General features: G+C 42.0%; 1 protein-coding gene across 3 annotated transcripts in view; it reads left to right on the top strand.

Annotated features, from left to right (window-relative positions):
* Nucleotides 1-389: 389 nt before the first annotated feature.
* PTDSS2 (phosphatidylserine synthase 2) overlaps nt 390-26,734 on the top strand; it is a 40,585-nt gene continuing 14,240 nt past the window's right edge. The window contains exons 1-6 of one of the 3 annotated variants that reach the window (XM_040558153.1): nt 390-570; nt 9,741-9,842; nt 15,060-15,142; nt 22,045-22,112; nt 24,814-24,948; nt 25,958-26,008. In XM_040558153.1, the coding sequence (XP_040414087.1) occupies nt 437-570; nt 9,741-9,842; nt 15,060-15,142; nt 22,045-22,112; nt 24,814-24,948; nt 25,958-26,008 (573 nt within the window). In that variant the 5' untranslated portion in view covers nt 390-436. Of the gene's footprint in view, nt 571-827; nt 1,483-9,740; nt 9,843-15,059; nt 15,143-21,020; nt 21,148-22,044; nt 22,113-24,813; nt 24,949-25,957; nt 26,009-26,734 lie in introns of those variants that run through there. The other 2 variants (XM_040558154.1, XM_040558155.1) reach the window with 2 other exon arrangements.

Below are 26,734 nucleotides of genomic sequence, written 5' to 3'. Positions count from 1 at the left end.
AGTTCCACGGGCAGGGACAAGATGCCTGGGGGCCTCTTCCTCCACCTTCCTCCGTTGCACCCACAGGAATTGCCCCCAGAGGACAGCTTCCTGAGGTGCCTGCGGGGAAGGAGGAAGCCATGACAGACACAGAAGGGCCCCAGGGAGGAGTGCGACGTGTTGGGCGACACAACCCCTTCACGGGGGCAGCCCCGGGGGTGGCAGGACGCTGCCCGTGAGGGAACCACCCCGAGGGGCACCGCGGCGCCATGCCTCCCTCAGGCCGCACGGTCGCCATGGCAACGGGAGCCTCCTCCCTCCCTCCCCGCTGTGCGCTTGCGCGCGGCCCCGCGCACCTCGCCGGGGGCGCGCCCCGCCCTTTCCCCTCCCCTCCCCTCTCCCGAGCGCGGCCTTTGCGCGCACCCGCGGCGGGCGGGCACGCGCGGCCGTGGCCGCCATGAGGCGCGGCGAGCGCCGAGGCCCCGGCGGGGCGCTGGGCAAGGCCGCCCTGGAGGAGCAGCCCGACGGCCCTGGCCCGCGCCGCAGCACCGAGTCCGAGGTGTACGACGACGGCACCAACACTTTCTTCTGGTGAGGAGACGGGGAGGGGGCTCCCGGTGGGTGTCGCGATATGGAGGTGTCGCGATAGGGGGGAGGGTTGTCGTGATGCGGGGGGGTCTAGAGGTGTCTGCTGGTACTCCAGGAGCTCGTAGTGTGTGGGCACCTCCGTGCCCGTTTTGTCAGGATTTTAACCTGTTTTTCCCTCTCCGTGGCTCCCCGTGTCGGTGCTCGCTGTAGCCCCGCAGGGGAGCAGCCCTCGGTACCCTTGGGTGTTCCGCACAGCTCCGTGGCGTGCTCCGTTCGGAAGATAAGTACGGGGATGTTTTTGGCCAGAAACGTGGTGATTCCCCGCCGTGGGTTTTGGTACAAGCGGTCCTTGCGGGACGAGATGCGCTCGTACCCGTGGCAGCGCTTTTAAATCCCTCCTCTGCTGGAGGGGCTCCAGGAACCCGCTCCGGCCAGCACCTGCGTGCGTCCTCTTTCAGTAAGGAAACCCAACGGCAAACACCGCTTTCCTTCATCCCTGAGCGGAGAAGAAGCCCGCTGACGCTACAGCCCCTCGCCTGGAATCCGAGCTGAGGGCCGGCACGGTTTGGCTCGGGTCTGACATTTGGGAGCAGCAGGAGGAGGACGCTTGGCTCTGACCCTGCCAATCTGGGCAGCAGCAGAGCCGGGGGGTGTGGATCTCGATGAAGCCGCTGATACCGGGTGGTATTTCTGCTAGCACGAGCCGCTGAGAAGCGCTTAGATCCTGCAGGACCTCTAGGAGGTCTCTTTAGGAGCTGACGTGTGAGTATAGCGGAGGGACATCCTCATCTCAAGGACAGGAGGAACTTTCTTGCAGAGCACATGAGCGTTGCCTCATGTAGGCTGAGTGAATGAGTGAGCAACTGGATCCTGCCGAGGTCTGCTGAGGAGTGCCTTCTTATAAATGGAAAATGGGTAAAACACTGTCACTTTCGTGTTGTCTTCTTAATGGAGTTCTTTTCTGGGGTCTTGTGATGCCTACAAAACACCTGATGCTGTTGTTGTGTAATTTCGCCTTCCTGCACCTTTTTGTTGTGTGGGGGGGCAGCACATAGTCTGCTGCTTGTACGGGTTCGTTATCCTAAAATACTGTAACTGCAGTTCATTTGTCCAGGTGAACTTTCTCCTCGAACGTACAAATGTGCTACCCTTCTTTAAGGCTTCTGCTTTATCAGCTAGTTCTTTCCAGGAGGAAAGTAGGGACAAGTGTACAAGTGTGTTATAGAAAGGTTTAACTTACCTATTTTCAGGTGACTTTCTTTTTTTATTACTCAATTCTGCATGTTGCTTGTGCTGGCATCCAGGAGTGTAAATGCTTGTAAAAGTTTATAGGTTTTCCCTTCTGTTACTTTTGACCCATGCATGATGGCATTGCGTGTCTGAGCGTCATTTACCAAAAGACAAGCTAAATTTTCTGTTGTGTGCAAGAAGAAAAATTATTCAGAGGAGCTGTTTTCTTCCCGTGGCCCTTAACAGTGCTCTTGTGCTGGTTCCAGAAAATAGAAACCTAAAAGGGTAGGTGCCCGCTGTCTTTGCCCACATGAGCTACATGGAAAGTACCTTTTCTCCTTGAAGTTCAGAAGCTGTTGGATAAGGTTACTGACATGGCCTGCTCAGTTTGGAAATGTTAAGTAATGTGGGACTTGTGGACACAGGCAGAAATCAGTTTAAAGTAGTTCAGTTTGCAAAGGTAACTTTATTGCTATAAATGTAATGCTTTGGAAAGGTGGTAGTTCTTAGCCGTCTTCTCTTTTTAAATCTTTTAAAAACGTTGAAAAACAGGTTAGGTGCTGTATAATTGCTCATATTCTTATTCAGTCCTAATGACTTTAACGTGGAAAATACTGTATTTTAATTACATTCTGGGAACCTGCTTGGTCAGTACCTCGACAGCTCTTTTTGCCATTGGGAAATGTCAAGGAAAGGAAATGGGAAGGAGCTTTATGAAGCAGATTGGCTGGATCTCTTATCCCTGAACTAATTTCAGAACACCTACTGCTACCGAGTGCTGGAAATATTCAGGCCTGCCTGGCAAGCTGCTGTCCTAGGAAATGTTTGCTCTTCTTTCCAGTACCTGTGACTGTTTCTTGCCCGTCTGCTTACAGAATTAGCTCTCTGAATACAAACAAAGGACCCCTTTGTGGCTGAGGTTTTGACTTTTTTTTTTCTGTACAGTTTGAAGCATAGTAGATCTTACATTTGTACTGAGCTAGCATGAAAAAAAACACTTTGTTTTTTCTTAATGTCCCCACGTGTATTCTGTGGCATCACTGTGGCTTCATTTCTGTGACCTGCAGAAGAGCAAATGCTGATGTGTCTTACAGGTTTTGGGTAGCAGGGACTTTGTTGTTGTTTGGTTGTGTTTTTCTTGTTACCTCTGAGCAGGCAACAAAATCCAATGGAAGTTGGCTTTCTGTTACCTGTGGCAGATGCCTACTGATCCTTGAAGCTGAAAAAGAGGAGCAGCGTCTTTTTTGTTGGGGAGCAGGGAAGCTCAGTAAAATAGTGTAATTTATCTCCACTGCGTGATCAATGTAGAGGTTTGCAGAAGCTCTTTTGAAGAGGAAACCTTCCTCCCCTTCTGGTAGCCAGTGTGGGGGGCAGAAGGGCGGTGGTCACTCTTTTCGTGCCAGTCCTTGCGTCTTGGATGCTCTTTGATTGCCAGTTTGGGATCCTCTGGTTACATCTTACATATAATTTTATCCTAAAAGTTCTGCGTGGTGTAAAAAGCATAGAAATCGTAGCTAAGAAAAGAAAGCCTGTCTGCTTCTTATTTTATTCTGAGGAAAATATTAAGAGAAATCTTTCCTGATGGCTGGCGCACCAATATTTCTTTGGAAAGGTAGATTTGTGTGCAAAGCAGCCATTTGTGGAAATACAGCATTGTTATTCAAGCTAAAATATTACTTAGCCACTTCTTGTGTATAGTTCTTATCTCTTAAAAACTAAATTTACAGCAGCATGAGATTTTCTAACAGGCCGTTTGGAGGAAGAGGTGAGTGATTTATCTTGGGAATCTCTCAGATAGAAGAGCTGCAAATTGGGTTGAACCTTTCTGTCCCCTCTTGTGAGGGCTGACTGCAGCGCTTTCAAGGGAACATTCTTCAGGCTTGTTGGAAACTTGACATTTGCTGGGCTTTTTTTCATGTTCTTAAAATCTGGACGCTTTAAAGTGGGCCCTGGTGAGGTTCTCTATTTGCTGATCGGTGCTTCCGATTCTCTACCTGCCCAGAAGTTACCAAGTTTAATCCGATTGCATACGGTACTGGTACGTAGCTCAGCCTGTCTTTTTTTAATATTTAGGTATGCCCTGGCAGTGTCTGGCTGCTAGAACATCCAGGAGGTCATTGTGCAATCTGACCAAGTCCTGCTGACTGTATTAACTCTTCTTGCAGCTGAGGGTACGTGTTGACGGAGTGTTGCATTGTTATGGCACTGCCCCTTCCCGAAAGGAAAGAGTCGCCTAGTTCCTGCAGGCAAGCTGGAGGAGCAGAAGAAAGATCTTTGTGCAGAGACCGTGTGAGAGTTTAATGCCCCATGGGGGCTTTAGGTCTAGTATTAATTCCCTGTATCAATTTCTTTTTTTGTAGATGTGCTCCAGCATTATTTAAGGAAGATGGGAAAAACTTGGGAGCCAACACAGGGTCCCGAGGGGTACTTTCCAGGGGAGAGAGTGCAAGGACACGCCACCGTGCCACAAGCAATACTGCATGCCAGGAGTGCACAGGATTAGCCTCATCCTGGGAAAACTGCTTTGCTTATGATGGTGTGTCCTGTGCACAGCAAGAGTTTGTGGTCAGAGCTCTCTGCGCAGAGCTTCCTCAATGCCCTTGTTTGAACTCATCAAAGCGCCATCATATGACTTGATTTCTAGAGCAGTTTACAAAACAAATTATCAGCCCAAAGAACTAGCTCCGTGCTTTTATGCAGTTTAATCTGGAAGAAGGGCACCTCCCTCTCATTCCCTTCTATTGTCCTTTTTTAAAATATGCTTCTTAAAGTGTGTCTTGGGCTCTTACTTGAGTATTGCACCTTATCTGTCATGCAAAATGACACTGTCTCAGTGGCATTGCTTTAAACTGAAACCTGAAATAGAGATTTCAGGTTTTATTTATTTATCCTTAGACAGGTTTAAGGATAAAAATGTTCAGTATTTGAAAATGAACGTTTTGGGAACCTTGATTAACTTGCTAACTGTGTAGAACCGATGAATGGAGATGTTTTTTCTTCTTTCTCATTCAGAGGCAAATGACTAATTTGCTGAAGTGTGGTTTGCTTTTTAATCCATTGTTCTGGTTTCTCTATGGGAGTACGTGCTATTGTGCTGCTCTTATCAGGTGATTGTTTTACGAGAGGCACTGACTTGTAAAAGCAGAAAGACTTATGGAAGGAAAAGGGACGTTCCTGTTTCGGAAAGTCACAAGTATGTACAGAAGTTTAATCGGCATCGTTTACCTTTACAGATGTGCTGAAGACATGTTACTGGTCTAAGAACAGGTACTTCTTGATTATCTCTGAGCTTAAATACTTTAAAACATAGGCTGCAGCTTAAAAGCCCCAGCTGTGTCCCTGTTACGTTGCAGATGTGGGTGCTTGGAGCTTTCAGGCAGTGTCACAGGACAAAGTACATCCTCTGGTTGCTGCCAATTATTTTTTGTGAGCTGGGTGGATGAGAGAGGTCTCATGTCACAAACTTTTTTTAACATTTTTTTTTTATAAATGCTGAGGCCTGACCACTTCCTTTGGCCCCGTGCACTGTGAACATCTGAGTTTCATGTCACCCAATTTCGGATGTCTTACCAAGTTACGACCAAAGGTTAAATTGTTGTTGAAGGTTTCAAAAGCCTCTCTCTTTATCCAGATGGTATTTTTTCCCTCCTAGTTACAGTTTTGGTTTTGAATGTCAAAACGTTGGTCAATGTTACATTGTGATTAATTTTTTCTTGTATTTTTCCATAACATATTCCTCATGGGAACTTACTGAAACGCTATACTGTTGCTGAAATACTGGATTTGTCCTACTCTCCATTTGTCATGTTTCCTTGAAATTCACGTGTCAAATGAGGTGTAGCTATACAGAAGGCGGAGAGCTTGGACATTGGTTCATCTTTTAAAATCACTTTCAGAAATGCTTTTAAGACTTCACCGTTAGTTGGAATTAAGGAAAAAAAAAATTGTGAAAAAGTTGATGGCAGCCTGAGTTGGGAATAGTTTTTGTTGGCATTCTTTGCCAGCAGTAACTATGAAGGTAACTTTTTACATCGGGGACAAACCACGCAGCCTGTTCTTTGGAATTTTGTTCCAACAGAGAGCTGACAAAAAGATTAACACATCGATCCTTGGCATGTTCTCAGCAGTTGGTTTTAAGGCAGTTATTACATCACTTTTGACAAACAAGAACACTAATGGAGAGAAATGGGTGATAAGGGTGTGGTCGCGTACACTTAAGCCCCTTTTAGTTTGTGCTGGAGTTTGAAGGAGGTGATGCTGGGGTATTACTGCCTCCTTTCAGTCCTGGGAGCTGATCTGTCTCAACCTGCTAAAAGGAAGAGATTCGTACGGTTTTGTCTTACCTCATGTTTGTCATATACTTTATTTGGGAAAATAAAAGCTCTGATAGTCGTTTTGTTGAAAAAACTAGTGTCTAAATGTGACAGAAAACAAATTACTATGAAAAAAGAAGTTCGGGTTGAATTTATTTGCTGGCAAAGCTCCTACTTTATAAGATTCAGTGGAGGAGTGATGTAGTTACTGATGCTGTCTGTTGGACTGACTTAATTGCTCTCGATTGGCATTTAGCTAAATTACAATGGCAAGTATTTTAATTAAAATAAAACTGGAAATATTTCACTTAAATGTTCCCTTAAATGGGGAAAGAGCTAGATGTAAGGTACAGAAAGGCAGAAAAATGCTAGTGCAGAAAAATAAGCTCTGACTTTTTGGTAGTTTAGGATTTATTGTGAATTTTCTTTGACCATCCTGACCTTGTATGTTTTTGTGTGTCTGTCTTCTTAGATACTGTTTTCTGAGATTTTTGGCATAAAACCTGGCACTGAAAGTAGTCTGTACCCCTGCTTCTTACGTAGAGCCCAAACTCTTGTATAATGCTAAGGGGAAGACTTGCGGTCTGCTTAGCTTAGCTCTTTTCCTTCTCCAGAGGCTCTAGGCTAACCAGGAGAACATAAGCCTTTCTGCATAATTCCCGTAATGCTTACCTTGCTCTGGATGTTATTAGCTGGGCTGCCTTCCTCTTGAAGCATTATTTCGGAGCGTACGTGGAGACTTAATCTCTCTTTATGCTGGTTAAGTCATCTTGACTGATTCTTCACAAGCACTCCTGCGTGCTCTCCCTTTTACTGGCTGCTGTAGATGCTTAACACTTCGTCTTGTTCCATGTGACTGGATTTCTTTCTTTCTTTCTTTTTAACTTCCAGACTGTGGGAAGTTAAGGAAGCAAGCATAAATACATACCTGAACTTGTTTGATCAGGCAGGTAGGTTTGCAAGATGCCCTGCTACCTCTAGCAGATGCTGTTGCTTTGTCACTACTGGTGATTTTTTGCTTGGAGCTGTCAACTTGCTCTTTCCAGAAGACAAACCAAGCCAGAAAGCCTTTCATCCCGGTCATTGGATTTCCTACTAGACTGAAAATATGTTTACGTGCTTATCCATCTCTAAGACCTGCTATGAGACTATCTCGCTTCAGCTGGAAGTGAAGGCACAGCTAAAAGGGGAGATGAGATAATACGAGGGATAGAGCTTCTCATTCCATGTTAAACATGGGGGCTTGTTGAATTTCAAGTTGGTGATAGACCAAAATAAACCAAAGGCAGAGGGACACGGAGCTCTCAGACACTGACCGTTTGCTTTGCTACAGACTCCCCGCAGGGCTGAATGAAACTAGATCTTCCTTCTTCTACTTGACGAGTTTCTAGGTGCATTTATCTAAATGAGGACATGCTCACAGCTGATTTTTTTTTCAATTTTTGTGACACAGCACATTGGAAAAGTAACCGACTTCATATTCGTATTCAGACTGGGACGTGGTGAGATGATGGAAGACAGCATTTATAGATTCTTGTATCCTCTTAGATACTCGTTTCAAAAATAAGGAATAAAACCAGGCACAAAATATAATGCACAGCCTTGCAATTAAAACAACTCTGTTGTGATCAAAATATAGGTTGTTTTTGTATCAATTACATGCATGAGTACGTGCAGCGACTGAGACCGTGCTCTGATGTGAATGAATTGGGGTGTTTCCTTCAGCCCCGCGCTGTCCTGTAGCCTTTGAGAGGGCTGTGTCTGGTTTTTTAAACTCGTGGAGGTTACAAAATAGGCCCCGAGTCACATGGCTGGTAAATGAATATTAACCTGTGGTGTCTGAATCACCTGTTAGGTGGCATCCTGCAAGACAACTTGCCGGGAAAATGCATCGGTTGTGCTGCTGCGGAGCCTTTGCATGTTTATTTTGACATCTTGATGCCTTGCTAATTTTGAAAATACTCCTACATCCTTCTCGTTTTTTCTGGAACTGGTTAATTTGTGTCCTCTGGACTGCAAGGAGGGATAGCATTAAATACTGAACACCTTTGTAACAGTGGCAGAAGAGGATTTCATCTGCTTATGAGGTATTGCATGTGTTTTCCGGTGGGATTAAAAGGATGTTGTGAGAAGTGGCCGTGTTTTGGACTAGGCTGAACTTCAGATTGTGGTTCAAAATAATGCTTGCCTTAACTTTTAGAGCACTTTTAGGTAGGTTACTGGGTTTGGTGTTTAAAGGTGAATCAGTAGAGTTCTTGGAAATCTGTGATGATCTCCATTTTCTCGTGCCCTGTACAACGTAAACATATGTTTAACTTTGGTGTTTTTTAATATAAAATGGAAATGTAATACTACAAAAAGAAAATGTAACATCCGAAGGTGTGTATATATACATGTCAGATACAGTACTTCTCATTTACTGTTTCTCTGTTCTCTAAGCTTGATGTTTTATGCTGGTATTGTTTTAATGGTTTGTACTAGAAGACGTTTTAGAGGACTGTACAACTTGTGTCTTTATGATTTGGTCTTAAATGGCTTGACTTCCCATGCTTCTGCTTCCAAGCGGAGGTCAGATAAGTTTGCCACTGAAAATAACGAATGGCTTTTCATTAGGAAATGAATTTTTGACTTAAAAAAAAGCACCATGCACTACGTAAGAATATTATGTGTATTATACTCAGTAGGTATGTGGGTTTACATGTCAACCAGCTCCACGCAGTTCTCTCAGCTGCTGGGTCTGCCTGTGCTTACTTAGCTCTTCTTTCTTTCACATATGAATTCCTTAATAAAATTTGTGTAGGAGGATGGAATCTTACGGAAGGGGAAGTGAACAGCGCATGAGCGTGATCTGCCTTTGCCAGTAGGTTACACCAGCCAGGCTGCACCTTTTAGCAGTGCAGAAGAGCCACCCAGCTTTGCCAGGCACCTTTGCTGATGCAGTTGTTCCAGCAGAAACTCCTCGCGGAGAGATGGCTGCGTGGGGTTCTGCGGGCACGAACCTCTGCTCCTCCTGTTTGCTGCTAAGATGAAATGAAACTGTGAGCATCAGTAGAAATAAGGCAGCCAGAGGGAGCATCGGAACTTTTACAGTTGCAGCTGTTCTCATCCAGAGATGATGTTTTATAATTTTTTTTTAATGGGAGTTACTTGTGTCTGGCTTGAGCATCCTTTGGTTTTGTCTTGAGTCTGTTTGATTAGCTGCTGTTTTTATTGCTGTTTTACTGACAGTGGTACAGTAGCACCAAGTGTGTACCTGACTAAGCAGGAGAGAAGTCTTTTTTTTGTTTTTCCAGTAATCTCAGTATTAGCACAGTTGGTGCCATTTTTGTTCAAGCTGCCGTTGTTCACGTAGCACACGTTAGTCCAAACCTTCCTTAACTTGATACGCCGAGGGAAAATGAGCAAGACCTGTTCTGGTGATAGGCTTCTCTTGCGTGCTAGTGCATGACAGCCTGGTGACTAAATTCCGTGCAAATGCTAAATTCCTTTTCCTGTGCAGTACAATACAAAAAAAATCCTTTAGTAGAATTGACTGCTGTCGACACATGAGCCTTACTGAGGGCACACTCAAAGGCAGCAACTTGGGGTTTTCTGCTTTCTGATGTCAGCTTTTTCTCTTCTCAATTTTAGGAGAGCTCACACCCTGACAGTCTTGTTCATCCTCACGTGTGCGCTGGGATACGTAACCTTGCTTGAAGAAACACCACAAGATACAGCTTACAATACAAAGAGGTAAATGTCTGAGAAAGTGTTTCTATGTGGCACGTATTACTAGAGGGTAGCTGTGTGAACAAGTTGCCTTCCATGCTTTAATCTTATGGATAAGATACCTCAAATGCTCTTTTGTATTAACTTGTTTGCATGGCCCAAATGCCCAAACCCTTAGCAAGTGACAAGAGCAAACATAACTGTCTAAGTTCTGTTGGTGCCGGTCATTGAATTTAATTGCTAATCAGTTCGGTGTTGCTCACTGTCGTACCTGGTGGCTGCCCTGTGTGTATGATTTGAAACAAATCACAAAACTCTTCTAAAGCCTCAAAGTATTTGCTGTGTTTCTTTGGCAAGGATTTTGCTTTTTTCTTAAAATAACCTAACTTTCTGAACATGTGAACTGTGACTAAATTTCTCTCACTTAAGTATAATTTTATTAAAAAAAATACTTCAGATTTTAATAGGTGCTTATTTGTTATTGAAAATGAACATGAGAACTTCTAGCCCAAAGGGAGACTCTTGGAAATTAAGGATGAGATTAAACCACAATTTAAACTGATTATGTGTAGCTGAATTTCTCATCTTTAAAAAAAGAAATACAGTAGGGAACAAAAAAGGGTAAGTAAAGTGGTCTTTTAAAATCTGACTATATTTTAAGAATTAAAGTGGTGCTTACAAATTGCAAAGCATCCTTGTTATAAGCATGAAAATCATCATTTCCTGCCTGTCTGGCTTCTTAAATATAACACTTCTTTTCACCCCTTTGCTATGAAAGGATTTCTTCCTACTTTTTTTTCCATTTTCTACGGTGAATATGGATATGGCATTTGTTGTCATGGAGATGCAGGAATCGGGGTATTTCCTGAGACAGTTGTTATTCTATCAGTTACACAATAGTTGTAGTTAATGTAATTCACACTCGCATGTGTGCGGAGCTGAGGGTTTGTATTCTTATGCGTGGGGTTGAAATGGAACAAGTTGGAACAGAGTGGCCTGTCTGGGTCTGGGAAAATTTCTGCAAGGCTCTGATGTGAACAAATGCCACTTTACTCCCCGTTACAACAATGTGCGAGTTCAGCGAATGGATGGAGGTAGGACATCCTCTGGAACGGTAGTTCAGAATAAAGAAGTGGAAAAGCTGAAAGAGAAGTGATGACACATCGTTAGGGGATAAGACAGATAGAAGGTGACTCAGTGGAATATCTTATTATTGAGATTAGAGCCCTTACTGCTTTAACAAAAACAAAACCAAAGCAGATTAATCATCAGATTAACCTTTCTTTCATGAAATAGATGTTGCTTTCTTCAAATTCGGCGCAGGGAGTAATGTTTGCGGTTGTTAAAAATCAACATAATAGTGCCAGACCAAGCAATGAGCAGGGGATGTTCTTTGATCACTTTCACATCTCCGCTTGTGGAGTACTGCCTGCAACGTCTAGCTGTAAAAATACTTGAAAACCAGCATCTGAGAATCGCATAAGGTCTTTCAAATATTGTTTTTGAAGTATACCTCTCTGTTTCCATTCAGGCTTCATCCTTATGCTCTTACCATAGCCATGCCAGCTATGTGCTGAATTCTGAGATTGCAATTAACTCAAAGCATTACTTTATCCGAAGCTAAAATTCAGCGCAGAAATAACATCGGTCTTATTGGGCCTTTCCAAAGCTTTGCTTCTGTTGCCATGGGACCTGATTTAACGGATGGAAGTGAGTGTCTGTTGCATTGTGTCAGTTTTCTGTGAACTCCTATCTGGTCTTACTTAAATCTCTTTTCTAAAGTCTTTGAGGCAAGTGCTTTCCCAAATCTAGCGCTGCTAAACACAGAGGGTTCAAGCTCAAATCATGTTCCAGCCAGTGCTCTTAACCTTCTTTTTAGCCTCTGTGCACTTGCTTGTGTTGTATCGTTCCTGACCAGTTTTGTGTGGCTCTCCAGGGGCATACTTGAACGAAGAGAGGCAGGAGCAAGGTGGTCACAACATACTTAGGTATATCCACATCCCCAGTTCTCACAGGTTCGTTTTACCTTCATAACTTAAAATATTTCATCCTACCCTGAGAACTTTTTCAGTCTCCTTAAAGAGCTGCTATGTGTTTTGATCAAAAATTTTGGCCTGGTGTGAGACTGTCACTTGGCAAATGTCTCGTAGGAACACTTGCCTGCTTAATGAACAGCAGCGATTTTATTACCAACGAGCAGTGGCTCTGGCTGTCATGCTTTTTTATTTCCAACTGCTGCACAATGACAGTGGAGCAGTGTTTTTGTCCGGAGGTGCAAAGTCTAAATATGTGCTTGCAGACACTTAAATCTCTTTTGTTTTCAAGCTCATGCTAAGAGATGCCAGACTGCTTGCGAACTGCATTAGGGGCTGCGAGCAAACCATGAAATTGAAGCAAAGTACACAAATTGCTGTGTTGTCTGCTGTTGCTGTTTCCTGGACTGAGTAAAGCAGCAGGAAGTCATGCAAAGCTCCCATTTTCTCCCTTGTAACAGTGCTTCACCCAGGCACTTGCAGCAGCAGGTGAGGGCAGGGTGAGAGGTAGTAAGTCACCAGGAGAACATGGGGTGTGGTATCTGGAGCTGGGATTCGTACTTGCATCTGTTTGTGTGCTGGTATTTGAGTGCCATTTGCCTTCCTGCTATGTGTTAGAGCAATTAAAGGAGGATTTTATCTTTTTATTTGTACTATAAGTTATATAGGAATGTTTTATACGTAAATCTAGTCAAAGTTCATTAGGATCATCCACAAAGATGTTGATGTGATCGTGCAATATATATGATCAGATTGTCTCTGTTGTAAAGAGTTGAAACTTTACTTAGCCAAAGAGATACTGCGTTGCAAAACCTGTCTGATCGATAAGGCTTTTTATTCACAGAGTTCTTACAGCATTCAGAGTTGCCTTGACATAGTCCGTCCCGTCTGGCAGCTGGCAGCTTCTCCTCTCCCGTTAAGCAGGAGCCGACAGGATCGCACTCCAGCTCTGAGGACAGCTAAATAAATCCTCAGCGGCCTCCTTTGTGTACCGTGGCTGTGGAAGAAATCCACTAATGCTTTGAGTGCTGAGCAAGGGATCTTTAGGGAAAAAAAAAAAACACATGTAAATGCATTCAGGTTTTAAAAAATCCTGCAGGCATCAGGGCTTTATATTGAATTTCAAGCTGTAAATCAGTCTCTCTTCTAAGATGCCTGTCTATGCTGGCTTCTGGCATAATTGATCATTGCTCAGCCATGGTAATGAGACTGGGGGTGTGTGTGTTTGCAAGCTGCTGCTGAACACCTACCAAGGAAACAAGGTAAGAGAGAGGCTAGGCCTGTGTCTGCCACTTCTTCGTCTGGTCAGAGCCCTGAGGGGACTGCACTAACATAGTGCTAACATAGGTACAGCCAGAGAAAGGACGGGGAGCAGGAGCTGTCTGCTTAAATGCCTGGAACAGAGAGTGGTACACAGCAACTCATAGGCTTCATTGTCTTGTGTTTCTGAATCGACTCTTTTAAAACAACAGAAACAATAGCCTGTTTGTACTAACGAAGCTGTTGCTGTGTTTTCCCTTTTTTTTTGGTTAAGCAGTAAAATTATTCTTGTAGGCACTGCCTTCCTGATCTGCTGCTCAGGGAAACTTATAAACCTTGTCCCTCTAGGCTACCTTCATGGATGTAGTTTGAGGCAAGCACTGTACCCTTCTCAAATCCTAGAGAAGTTCTTACTTGGAGCTGTGCTGAGCCAGGAGGACAAGCTGCTGCTTAGGCTTTGAAAGCTTCGTAAGGAGGCAGTATGTTGATATGAACTTGGTCACTGAGGAAAAAAAGGTGATGGAGCTGGCATGGCTATTACACAGATTTGTGATTTTCTTCAAAGCTTCCCATGGTGAACTTGAAGTAAAAAAAAAAAAAAAAAAAAAATTGAAACCACAGCTTATTTTGGCGCTGCTGCTGCATCTGCTGTTTGGCTGAGGTTGGATTTTAGAAAGAAACATAACTAAGTTCCTGTGGTGATTTAGATTCAGGTCGTCTCTAGCTTTGGGAAAAATACCCTACAAGGCCTAAAAATCTTGGACGTGTTGGTTCATGACTGAGCATGATGATAGTGAGCAAAGCAGCGTGTATTGTTATGTGCTACAAAATGCAAAAATACAAATCTCTTCTCGGAGCCATGTGGCTGCCTTTAAAGCTTTGCATAGGCAATGGCTTAAGCTAACAGTTCAGCCTCAAATGGGGGCTGCTGTGTTCCTTCCTTGTGTGAGTGGTGTGTTGATCCAACTTAAATTGTTCTGTTCCTAGGTTAGTTTTCAGCTGAACCAGTCTCATCCCTCTCATTCTGCTGCCTCCTGGAAGGAGAAGGATGGCAGGACCATGGCAGTCCTCCCGTAGGTCTTATGTTGCTGAGGATGAGAGAAAACCTTGTGCACTGCGGCTTAGGGGTTTGGGATAAGGTGGTGGATCCTTGGTATACCTGGTCTTACGGTCTGGTACAGTAACGTCTCTATTACGTTATGTAGGATCTATATTATGGTTCCTGCTCTTGGAATAGCAACAGTGCTGGTTTAATTTTAAAAGCTTCTTCTTGTCTTCAGTTGATGGAGAAAATGTTTTTGGAGTAGAGACAACCCAGGAAATGGCTTTTCAATGGTTCCTCATGATCTTTCATTGGAATTTTACTGGAGCGAGGAGATGACGCTCCTCAAAATTTAACAGGAAGAAATCTCTCCGGTTAGTGTCTTGCTGACGTAGTGTGCATGAAAATCAGAGACGTAGGGAAGTGTTTGACTGACTGTACATGTCATGATCATTTAAAGCCTAAGACTCATCATGTGGATCAAGAAATTGCTCTTTTTTGGTTTGTTGTTGATCTCACTGAAAACTCATCCAGCAGACTCCTGGACTGCCTGAGGAATGGAAGCATGCAGTTAGTGGGGAGGAAGGAAGAAGGATAGGAGGGTGGGCTTGGGGATTTGAGACAGTCTTTTGTGAAACCGCAAGTAAAGTGTAGGAATTTATACCTATTTCCTATACCTGTTGCCTAGAGGCAGTCGGACTTGATGATCTTTGTAAGTCCTTTCCAACTGAAACATTCTATACTATTTCCCTGAAACATATTCTCCAAAAGGGATCTATTTAATGGCTGACATGTTTAGAGGTTAAGAAATAAAGACCAGATATTTTTGATATCTAAGAATACAATTTACAACTTCATTGGGAAGATGCAGCAATATAAATAGTCTGTTCTGTTTTTTACTTTCAGAGGCATTGTTGCCAGTATTTTGGTTTTTCTATGTTTTGGAGTTACACAAGCTAAAGATGGACCATTCTCAAGACCTCATCCAGGTAATTTAAGTCACTTAAATTACGCAAATATTTCTGATAAATTGCATTTTATGCTGAATGTAAGTACTTGTGTTACTTGCAGAGGAGGTAAGTCATAATTTAACTTATAATATAGGCACACTAACGCTGCACAGTTCTTATATAGCCTCCCAGCTTCCAGCCAGCCTCCTCAAGTACCAAGGTATTCCAAACAGCACAGTGAGCCTTCAGTGTAAGACTGTAAGTCCTGAGAGTGTTTGAGACCATAACATAAAACCTCTTCTTTGTACTGCTATATCGAGTGAAGAATTTTAACATCTTTGATCTTTTTGCCTATGTTTAGATGTTGTGAATCACTGAGAAAGAGCTAAGGGAATTTATATAGGCTTACATAATATTCTTGAAATATTTCTTATGCCAAAAAAATTAACTTTCCAGTTTAGGAATCCTCTTTTATATGAGAAACAGCAGACAGGTTAAAAACATTGATGAAAGCAGATATTGTTCTAGAGCAATGCACACAGCACATCTCTGTAAACTTAAGGTTTTGATCAGAAGTTCGTGTTTTTTGAGGTCTTTTTAATTAAAGTTGCAATTAATTCTGGTACCTTATGTAAGAGAAATTACTCCCTTTAAGTGATATTTGGCTTCTTTCCTGTCATGGCTTTCAGTTTGAGAACATCCAGTGGTTTTGTCTGTGAAAGAAGTCATTTTTATTCCCTAGAATGAAGTAGGACAAACGGGACGGAGAAAGTCCGAAGGTCGTAGATGTGTACAGCAAACTGCTAGTGTAGACTGATCTGGTGTTTCCAAGACGGTAACATACACAGGTGGTAGACAGCACTTAGGGGGCTGACGCTGATTATCTTTTGACAGTCAAATTTGTCATATATTCAGTCACTTTATATACTGAGTTTAGTAATGTGGTTTGGTTTTTTTTTGGTATTAATTCACCTTTCTTGTAGCTTGTTAGATGAGATGATCTTCTGAAGAGTGGTTTTCAAGGGCTACAACAGTTCACCAGGACAGCAGATACTTCCATGGTCGCAGCCAGACACCTGGGTGCCAGTTTAAATGAGAACAGCAATCTTGCAGGCAGCAGAGGCTTGGTGCTGCAGCCCCCCGAGATGCCGTGTCAGCTCTCCAGTTACGGAGGGCTGTGGAGGGTGTACTGGGAAGTGTCCATCAGGCAGCTGAGTCTCTGACCTTAGCTTCGCGGTGCTGTTCCAAGAGAAAGATCTCATCTCAAAGGAACTGGAAGTACAGGCTGCTGATGTGCGCAGCTTCCATTTATAGGACAGAAGAAAGCCTGTGGGTCAGATTCAGGTCGCTATGATCACATACAGCCCCATCAGATCTGTTACACCAACTCTCTGAGCTGTGTATGAGAAGTGGCTAGATGTTATGGTAGCTGGGTGATTTTGGAGGCCTATTATTCAGTATGTCTGTGCCTATTTATGATCAGCTCGGAGGTGTTTTATATTTTGGTTTGGGTTTTGTGCCTGTGTTGCTTTTCTGTTTAAATAGCTCTTCTTACTCTGTTTATCCACCTGATTTATATATACACAATTCGTGCTATCTCACCATTGGTTTTGCTAAAGCAAACAAGTTTTGCGTTTAGTCTCCCCCTCAACATAAGCTTGTTTACCCCATAACATTTTAGTAGCCCTCTGTGTGTGTTTTGGGCTCTTGGAAAATGGCTATCCAGACCTGGTAGTGCTCATGTTTTTCGTGACAGCATTAAAGCTTCACAATATCTCTTTGGGAGCACCCTGATGGCAGACTTCATGTTACTTGTGCTTTTTTCATGGCTGTATTACAGTGGCAGCTCAGAGTCTGACAGGTGACACTAATCCTTCAGTTACTCTGCTGATGAGCTAACATCGTGTATGAAAACTTACTGGTTCCTAAGTATGAAACTGTATTCTGAGTTCTTCTATTACTCCTTTTTTTTGAGGTCACCTCCTCTGAGGTCATCTGATTTTTCTCCTTGCTGTCCCTGCCTTCCCCGCTGCTGCTGTTTGTGTGTTTTGTGTTGTTAATCTACTTTCCACTAAGGTTATTAACAAAATTGATCTTAGCCACTATGTGAGCGTTTAAGATTTCCAGACTTGGCCATTTCTACACTTAGCCTTCCAGACTTACTTTTTTCCCCTTTCAGCATTACTGGCTATGTCAGTTTTAGTTGATTGCCCATTCAGCTTTACCATTTTTCTACTGATTTTGACCCATTTTCTCTAGGTAATAATTTGCCACATGGACCCATACCAATTGTTTTACCATAATTCAGAAATGCAGGGCTATTACGCAAAGAAATATGTATGGTTATTTAGGGAAGACTGATGTTTTTAACACTCTTTCCCTACTTTTTATCCAATTTTCCATTTTTTTTCCTATAAACCATTAGCTTCAAAACCTCCATTTGGTTTGTAGTGCCTCTAGCATGCTCAACAAAATGCAAACAGCTTCCAAGCCATGTAGCAAAAGAGAATATGCCCTTATCCCCAAGGAACAATATTTCACAGGGGTGAAATCTTAAACTCTGCCTGCAGGTCCATTTATTGGTGGGTGAACACGTTAATGCGGAGAGTGTACTGCATTTCATGCGAAAATGATATGGATATGGGTCATGGATATAGGTCATCAGTATGCCGACTTCTCAGTATTTGCAGCTAAAAGATTTTCTCGATTCTTATTCTCAACTCCCCTTATGGAGCCTTGAGCATACAAATGATGTAGTGTTGCAAGGGTCCAGTGATGCTTTATCGTCTTTGTCAAGACAACGTGCCCATATTGTAATTTTAATGTAACTTTCTGAGATGATTATTACTGCCTCAAGAACACATCTAATATTCCCAACTCTTGTCAACAGTTATTTGATGTAATGCATCATTCCTGGTGGCATAAGCAGTTTGGATAGTAAACCATGATATTCCTAACTAACCCATAGGCTGAAGTAGCTAGAAAAATGAGCAGGCAAAAACTGGATCTCTTCTGTACCTGTCCTAGGTGAGAAAGCACTGACAGAACAGGCTGCTGGTAAAACCAGGTGCAGCGGCTGGTTGCTTTGTAATTCTGCAGTGAAGAAATCCTTCTGTTAGAGAATAGTTCATGATCTGCCCTTTTCTGACAGCTCCTTTACCAATTCAGGAATCTGGATGCTCACTACTGTCTGTACATAAATTCATTGGACTGTTGGGATAGCGATAGTTTCACTGACTGGGTGAAATAAATTACCCTGTATCTAGGGGGTTGGACAAGCCGAGCTTTTAACTCTTATTTTCATATCTTAACTTAGCCACTTAATATTTTTGAAGCCTTACATTTAGCAATGAAATACTGTGTAGACTGAGCTAGGACTGCTCTGAAGGTTTGTGTTCCCTCTGCTGCTCCCTCGGTCGCTCCATCACATCGCTGCTCTCAGGTCACGGGATGGTGCTTCCGAACCCGAGCTCGCTATGAAAAACCTTGTGCTAAGTAATTCGAGCAGGCATGTGGCTGCCCAGAGCAGACACTTCTCCCTGTTTGTGTCCTGTGCAACTTCTGATTAGCGCTTACGAAGTGCCACCCACTTAACAGCTCTAAGATAAGTGCCTTGTTCAGGCACATACCTTTCATTATTATTATTATTATTATTGTTATTAAACTCAGCCTTTCAGGTTGCATAGGTTAAACTCAAACCTGTGATGATAACTAGGGGTAAGTGGCTGGTTGTGCACTCGGCCAGGCAGCACTCTTGTTAAATATTCTTAAGTCTCCCAAGGATGACAGCAGTTTAGTGTTTGAGCATAGTAATCACTAAACTCTCAGGTATGTAAATGATTAGTTGAGGCCCGTTTAATCAGGCAGATAATCCTAATTTGAGGGAGGTTCACGGTGACAGTGCATTTAAGGAAAACAAATAATAGGAGTATGCCAAAAATAACTTTATAGCTGAGGCTGGTCCAGGAAGAGAGAGAACACAATGTTTTTGTACAGCTTGGAAAACATCTTGTTTCTGCTGTGCTTGTACAGATAGAAAGTAGTCTTCAAAACCTCCTGGGTGCTTATGTCTGCTGGGGAGAAAGCACACCAAATTGCAACGAGATCTTAATCTTTTATTAATTATTTTGCTTTATTGAGCATTGCTGAGTGTATTCAGCAGCTGCAGATCACCTGTTGCCAGAACTTTATGTACGTAGGAGAAGAAAAGCTCAGCTGCAGGTTTAGATTTTTCTGCTATCTGAACGGTGTGTACATTGATTTCAGAGTTAGTCTGCCACATTTATGGCTGCGAGGAACATAAAATCTGTCAGACAAGGCTCCGTAGGTCAGAAAAAAGCAGCATTGCCAAGGCTGCTAGTCTGAAGGTGATGTATAAAGGAAATAATTTTTGTAGAAATGTAAATGAAAAGTTAATTCTTACTTCTGGTGTGAACACGCTGTTTACTCTTGCAGCCATAGGAAGGGGTAGAAAATGTTATCAAACACAAAACACATTTTAAATAGAAATATGGTGGTGTGTTTTTTTTTTCCCCCTCAAGGTATCCTGAAGATTTGCTTGCAAAGCCTGAAGTATTTTTCAGCAGTACAGTGGTGCCAGTGTAGGGAGAAGTTTGTCTCTCCCAAATACATCTTTGACCAGTGGATGTTTTTGTTTGTTTTTCCTAAGCAGCATTCTAGAAAAGACAAGAGGGTGCACACTCTCAGTCAGTCCTTCCAAGAGAAATTTGCCAATGGATTTTCAAGTTAATCAAATCTTGAAGGAGGGACAGAAGTATTAAATAACCATTTCCACAACGTCTAGGCAAAGACAGCTGGGCAGGAGGCACTGATTGCTGCCTTTCTGAGGAGAAGGCAGGCTGAACTCTGCTTTTCCTTCTCTTAAGGTGACCAAGGGACAAAAAAAAGTCGTAAAACACCTCACAGCATATGTTAGAGTTGTGTTTGTGTTTGTTATTTTTTAACTGACACCTAAGAAAAGGCTTCATCTTATTGCATAATTAAGCAATTACAATTATGTTTGTGAATTTCAAGTAAAAATCTTAAAACTTCGGGATTTCCAGTGGTATCTGTTGCAGAGCCCTAAACTTTCTGTTATCCAGGCCACACCTGCTTTTATTTTTTTTCCCCCTCTGGAAGTGTAAAGTAAGCCATTTTTATTAAGTTAAATTCAGCAGTTTTGGTGAAAAAAGGTCACGCCTTCTCACATTTCAATCTATTTTAATGATTGTGTCTTTAGCAGGCTGTCAGATAAGAGGCTTCTTTTTAAAATGTGTTTTTTTCTTCATTTTTTGCTACTTATGATTCAACAGGGCAACCATGACATTTATTTTTGTTTCGGGGCAAACAAGCCTATAAAAAGTCCTGCAACACCACAGCTAGATGATTTCAGGTTCTGAGCTGATAAACAAGTTTGCAAGCCTATACTTGATGTTGAGTTCTTGCATTATTTATGTCGTGGTCCTGACTATGAAGCATTAACATATCTAAGTTCCATTGGAGTTAATAGAGAGAAATGCCCAAATTGTGCCTGAAGATGCTTGTGTGTTTTTTTTTTTATTTCATGGCAAACCATGAACATGGAGGTGGAATTGCTTGCTGTCTCTGCTCAACCTTACAGATGACTGTTTTGATTCCTCTTTGCCCCAGCCCAATTGTAACCATCACCTCCATGTAGCCATGGAAGGAGAGCTTGGTTTTGTAAGTGTAAACAGGAAACACCTGAAGGAAAGTCTATTAAAATCATTCCTAAGTGATTAGTACATAATGTTACTGCGAGATTTAAATATCCACTTAGAATGAGTCAAGTTTTGCTGAACTACCTCGGATAAATTTTTGTATGTGATTAGGAAAAAATGCTGGAGTGCTCTGTCTGCACACATGCTGGCTCTGCATTAACCTGCTTCCTCCCTTGTAGGAGTTAACAAAAAGCTGGATGAGATTCCAGAGCCCAGAAATGACTGTACGGAATGGAGGCCAAAGCAGTCTGTGGTTGGAGTAGGATGAATTAGGGGCATGAATGCAGCCCATGGACCACAAAGCTGGTATCCAAGACAGTCAGAGAGCCTATTGCTTGGGGACTGAGTCTTACGGAAGAACAGAGGTGACAATGACGGAGCAGAAAGTGCACAAATACTTTAATTTGTGTACCCTTTAGCTTCAGGTGTTGCTTCAGTCTGAGAAGAGCTGAAATCACACATCTCGTGAGGGTGAAAAATGACGGTAGGCTCTGAAACAGATGAGTTTTGCCTGATGTTTCTTATTATGGAGAGCATCAGATGATTTTATCAGTCTTGCATCTAGCACCTGCTAAGCCTTTCATACTTTTTTTTTTTGTATTGAGTTCATAGTAAAAGTGAAAACGTCTTTGGTATTTTTGAAATGCTTCCTGCCCTTCAAGGAAAAAACCTTGTCTTCAGGGAAGAAGATGGGCTTACAAACAAAAGTAGAGGTGTCCCCCCTGCTGGTGTTAGTTTTGTCCGTTTTAGCAATAAACAGGTAGAAGTTGGCCAAGCTACTTAGCCGTGGTAGGGCTGGGAAAACCAAAGCTGGGCAGATCAGGTTATGTGACGGTGGAGGAAGAAATAAGGTCAGTTCAGGAAGGGTACAGCTCCATTCCAAGGACTGCTAGAAAGCATTGTAAGTCGCAAATATTCCTTCTAATTCTTAAATATTTAATTCATCAGGTTGAAGCATTTTTGTTGATCCTGGTCATTGCCAGAGTAATTCTGGCATATTTGCATAGCAGCCTTTCTAGTAGTTGAACGAGCCTTTCTGGCTGTACCCTCAGGAAGGACAGCAAATACTTTGAATACTGAGCTTTATAATATCTTGGTGAGAGCATCTCTTCTTGAAACGTTTAGTTAAGTTGCAACAGATGCATAACTGACAACTATTCTTCTTGAAGCTTTTGCTGACATCCTGTTTGTCTGTTTCTGTAGCTTACTGGAGGTTCTGGCTGTGTGTCAGCGTTGTGTATGAACTCTTCCTCATCTTCATACTGTTCCAGGTAAGTACCTTAAACTGCTGTTTAGTAGCTAGATGTCTAACATGAGTATAAAATCATTTGTGTTGTTTTTTTGGGATCCTCACTGACTGCAGAAGATGCTCTACTTCATTCTTGTGTTCATTGTTTTATTTAATGTGACGTCTAGGTTGAAGAAAAATTATATTCTCAAAATATTTCACCCTGTTGTCTCTCCTGATCTCCAGTTAATCTCAGCCCACGTTAGACACCAGAGCGAAGTGATCTTAAATGAGTTAATAAAAAAGTCAGTGTTCTTGGTTACATCAAATGACCAGGAGTTAGTTCTTCTGACATCTAGTCTCTGCTTTGCTGGATTTGATTTCACTGCTGAAGTTGCGTATCAGCTGTTAGTTTCTTAGACCCTGCAGGTTGTGGAGTGAATTCATCTTGTTTAATACCTTGGAATACTTTTTTTTTTTTTTTTTAAAAAAAAAAAAGAGCTCTAGGCTTTGAAGGAGACTTACCCTCTCCTCAGTTACACAATCCAGTTGTTGTAGTCATCTCCTCAGGCGACAGTATAACATGAAGCCAAAGCAAATGTAGAGATATTGGACAATGGCAGTTAAACATTCTGCTCTGTCAGACCTTGGCTACTTTTTGGTGTTAGGTTTTGGAGTTGCCAGTGGATCTTTTTCAACCAGTACCTTCCTGCTGACATCCCAGTAGCATTTGGTGCTCTGCATCTTAAAAGGGTTGTGAAGTACCATTGTGTACTCATCAAGTAGCATTAAACTGATCATTTTAGATAAGAAGATGATGAGGAACATATTTAAAAATACAATGTTTTGCCTCTAGAGGCCAAAGAGCTTTAAGAAGTGGGACTAGAATTCAGAAGGGTCACAACCTGTCAGCTCTCTTTGCGTTGGAGTAGGACATTTGCTTTGCAAACAAGTTCTTAACATTGATCAAACCCTTTCCGGTTAATCAAAGATTTCCTTTGGCTCCAGCATTTCTTGTTCTTTTCGACCTTCCTGGAGTCTTCTCAAAAGTCAGTGCCAAGTTCTCTTTAAGAGTGAAGAAGTCTGGTGTGGGTTTTTTAGTTTGGTTTGGTTTTTGGCTGTCTTGTTGTGTCAGTGGGCAGCTGGAATGTGTCCGCAGTAGGTCAGTAAAGAACAAGATGTTTTTTCTGTCCTGTTGGCATAACTTGGGGGTTCAGTGTAAACCCTTACGCAGGGCCCTAATGTCTCATTAGGGTTTCTTTCAGGCTGCCTGTCCTGCTTGGAGGGAGTGGAGTTCTGACCCTTTCACAAGCATGAACAGGTCTGTCTTGCCTTTTTTGTTGTTATTCCTCACCACTGAGGAATATTTATTCAGTTCCAATTTATTCTTACGTTCTTACTGTTTGTTTCATGTCACCCTCTGTTTTTTCCAGGCATCCTTGTAAATGATACTCATGACTAGCTGCAACCAAACTGAATAATGTGTTTCATTTTTATTTGATAGCACTGTGGTAGTTCTGAATTCTCATACGAAAGCCTGGAACTGCTTTGCTTTCCTCTGGCAGTATGTTGTGTTACCAGCCATTTAGTTGTTAAGGACTCTCACTAGCTGGTGCCCAGCTCCTTACTAAAAATACATTATGACTTTTGCACAAGTTTAAGTAAGGTTAAAATTCTGCTGAGTCAGTTAGTGACTAAACTACTTAAAAAGTAAATACAAGTTCGCTCATAGTTGAAACTTGTCTTATAGTTAATCTGACTTTATTGGTTTCATTCTGTAACTTTATTATTGCTATTAACTAATTTTGTCGTTCCTCAGTTTTTAATATCTGCTAGCTTATTCATCTGTCTGTCATTGATGTTTCTGCTGTAAAACATTGACCACAGCAGTGATCGATTTCATTGGGAAATGCCCATTCAGTAAATGTTTGTGTGAGTGACCAGTAAATTAGTTTAGGTCTTGGTCACCTTCTATAACAAATAGTTGGGTAATTTTTCTCCTTGCAGTTTGCTTCAGGGTTTATTACGTGTGCTGCTAGTGGGACGTTATTGGAAATGGCTGTTTATTCAACAGGCAGTGCTCATTCTTTTCAGCCATGAAACTCGGTGCAGATCTCAACTTTCTGTAGCTGAAGTGAGCTGAGCGCACGTGCAAGACAAATCCTGCTAACAGAGCACTTGATCTGCATGTTCCATCTACTGGTGCTCGTATGTGCTGTATTTTGTTCGAGCTGCATTTCCTGCAGCTGTGTCTTTCCCATTCTAGGAAACCAGGAGGCCGCTAGTGTAGGAGATGCAGACATTAAATTAACCTTTCCTTGTTTGCTGACTGCTTTTTGTTTACCCTCAGGAAGAGAGGAAGGGCAAAAGGGTCAGAAAAAAGGAGGATGAATTGTGTGTCAGTTCAAGTACTAAGCTTTTAGGGGAGAGGAGGCATAGAGGAGTAGCTTAGGAAAATGAGTTAAAGATCTGTGGTTTTTTTTTTGTTTTTTTTTTTCATCTTTAAGAAATCTCAAGTTCATTTTTTAGTTGTTTCTGTCTTCAGTATTTGGCATTAGAGGTCTGGAAACTCAGGTGTATGTGCTGTGTGATGCTCTGAGGTCTAGATGTGTTTTAAGAATTGTTTTGCAACTCGTTAAAAAACACCCGTTTGAAGATAGGCTGTTGATATAAGTTATCTTTGTATTTCTCTGTCCATTAGCACTTACTAAGAGGAAAACCTGGGTTTTGTGTTCCTTTTGCAGACTGTACAAGATGGGAGACAGTTTATGAAGTACATCGATCCAAATTTAGGTGTTCCTTTGCCAGAAAGAGACTACGGTGGCAACTGCCTTATTTATGATCCTGGCAATGAAACAGATCCATTTCACAACATCTGGGTAAGAAACAAATAAAGTTATTTGCTAGTGAGTCTGACTTTTTTTTTTTTGTAACGGTTGCTTAATTAAAAACTTGAAAGCACAGTCATCAGTGTTTCTGAATGCTGAATCAGAAAGCAGGTCATGACGGATTCTAGCTTCTTTGTTTCTCTTCCTTGCACTTCCCTGGCAGATGGAGATGTGCTTCTTTGTATCCTAATTACACTGCCCAAGAAAGGGGGTAAACTTGAACAATCCTTGTTTCTCAGATTATTGATGTAAACCTGTTTCCCCTAAGAGTCTGGATTTATTAGCGTGCCTAAAGAATCTTCTAATCCCAGTCACCTTGAGGCACGAAGTTCAAAAGTTGCATGTTGCAAGCAGCCCATAAGTTGGACCTTTCTGTATACCACAAACTGTCAGGTTATTGTTTCTTGCTGGCTACCAGAGGACTTGAAATTCAAGGGCAGTGGAATTGTGATTGCTTTAAACTCCACAATTGCGGAGCACTAAATTCTTTGGGTCTACCATGTAAGTCTTCAGTGCATCAGGAAGCATAGTAACTGAGAGCAATAATAGCTTTCCTCTCCTAGTGCTCCACTGGTAGTAGGTGGAGGAGAGCCACTCTTTGCCCGTGTTTTTTTTGTTGTCAGGAATGGTGAGATGTAAGAAGCTTTCCTAGATACAAGATTGGGGTATGGTGAAGAATAGCATTTTCTTTATTATGTCTGATTTGAATGCATCCTCCTGTCCCCTTGTAAGGCAAAGAACGTGACATTTTGCATTAAGAAGGTAGTCTCCACTTTATCAGTAGTCCTGATCCCAGTTTCTGCCCTTTAAGCTCCCTGACTTTGCTTTAAAGGTTTCTTGTATGTTCGCTGTACTTGAGAACAAAGAATCTCTTAAAACGCATCTAGAATGTGGAACAACTGAAATTTATTGCTGCATCTTTTCCTGGAAAAAAGTAAGCTTCAAAGTTGAGTAATTGTTTATAGTACGAAGTGACCTACACTCTCTTCTTGGTTTGTAGGACAAGCTGGATGGATTTGTTCCTGCTCACTTTTTTGGCTGGTACCTGAAAGTAAGAATGAGCCTTCTGTTACATTTCTCTTGCAGTACTATTCTTCTTTCATAGCTTGACTGCTTCTGTTTTAGTGATGCCAGTCTTAATGATCAATTATATTAGGCAGTCATCTGTGAACTAGACTGTGTTTGTAAAACGTGAAAGGCTTTTTTTCCTTGTTCAGTCATCTCATTTCTTTCCAAAGTAACATTACATTGACAAGCTCCTTCCTTCACTATAATTCATTCTGAGGTGAGATAAATAAAAGTAAAATCCTTTACTTCTGTAGCAAGATAAATCTTTGAATGACCTTTGAATGTAGAGTGTGGGGAAGAAGACAGTATTCAGAAAAGGCAGCAAAAGTTTATTGTTATCCAAAATAGATGCATGGTGATATGCTAGGATTATTCCAAGACAGGCTTTTCCCAGTGGCTTCCAAATCAGGAATTTCAATCATAAGTGGGAAGGTGCTGTTTTAGTTCTTGTTGACATTTACTGTAAAGTAGCCAACTGTTGAAGAAATTCAGGTTGTGCTTGTCTGGCAGAACACATTCAGTCCATTTTTTACTGAACACTTTGGTCTAAATATTACTTTAAAAAAAAAAGTGCAAGCTTACTTGCTAACCTTACTTTGTCCTGCAGACCTTCTCTTTTTTTTGTCTGTTTTTGTAAGGTTTTTTTCTCCAATCTACCAGACCACCAGGAATAATAAGCTGAAAAAGCTCAGTCTGCTTTAAAAATAAG

The sequence above is a fragment of the Cygnus olor genome, chromosome 5, assembly GCF_009769625.2.
Source record: "Cygnus olor isolate bCygOlo1 chromosome 5, bCygOlo1.pri.v2, whole genome shotgun sequence".
NCBI classification, from domain to species: domain Eukaryota; kingdom Metazoa; phylum Chordata; class Aves; order Anseriformes; family Anatidae; genus Cygnus; species Cygnus olor.
The sequence above is the reverse complement of the archived record's forward strand: the minus strand, read 5'-3'. Positions and strand labels throughout refer to the sequence as shown.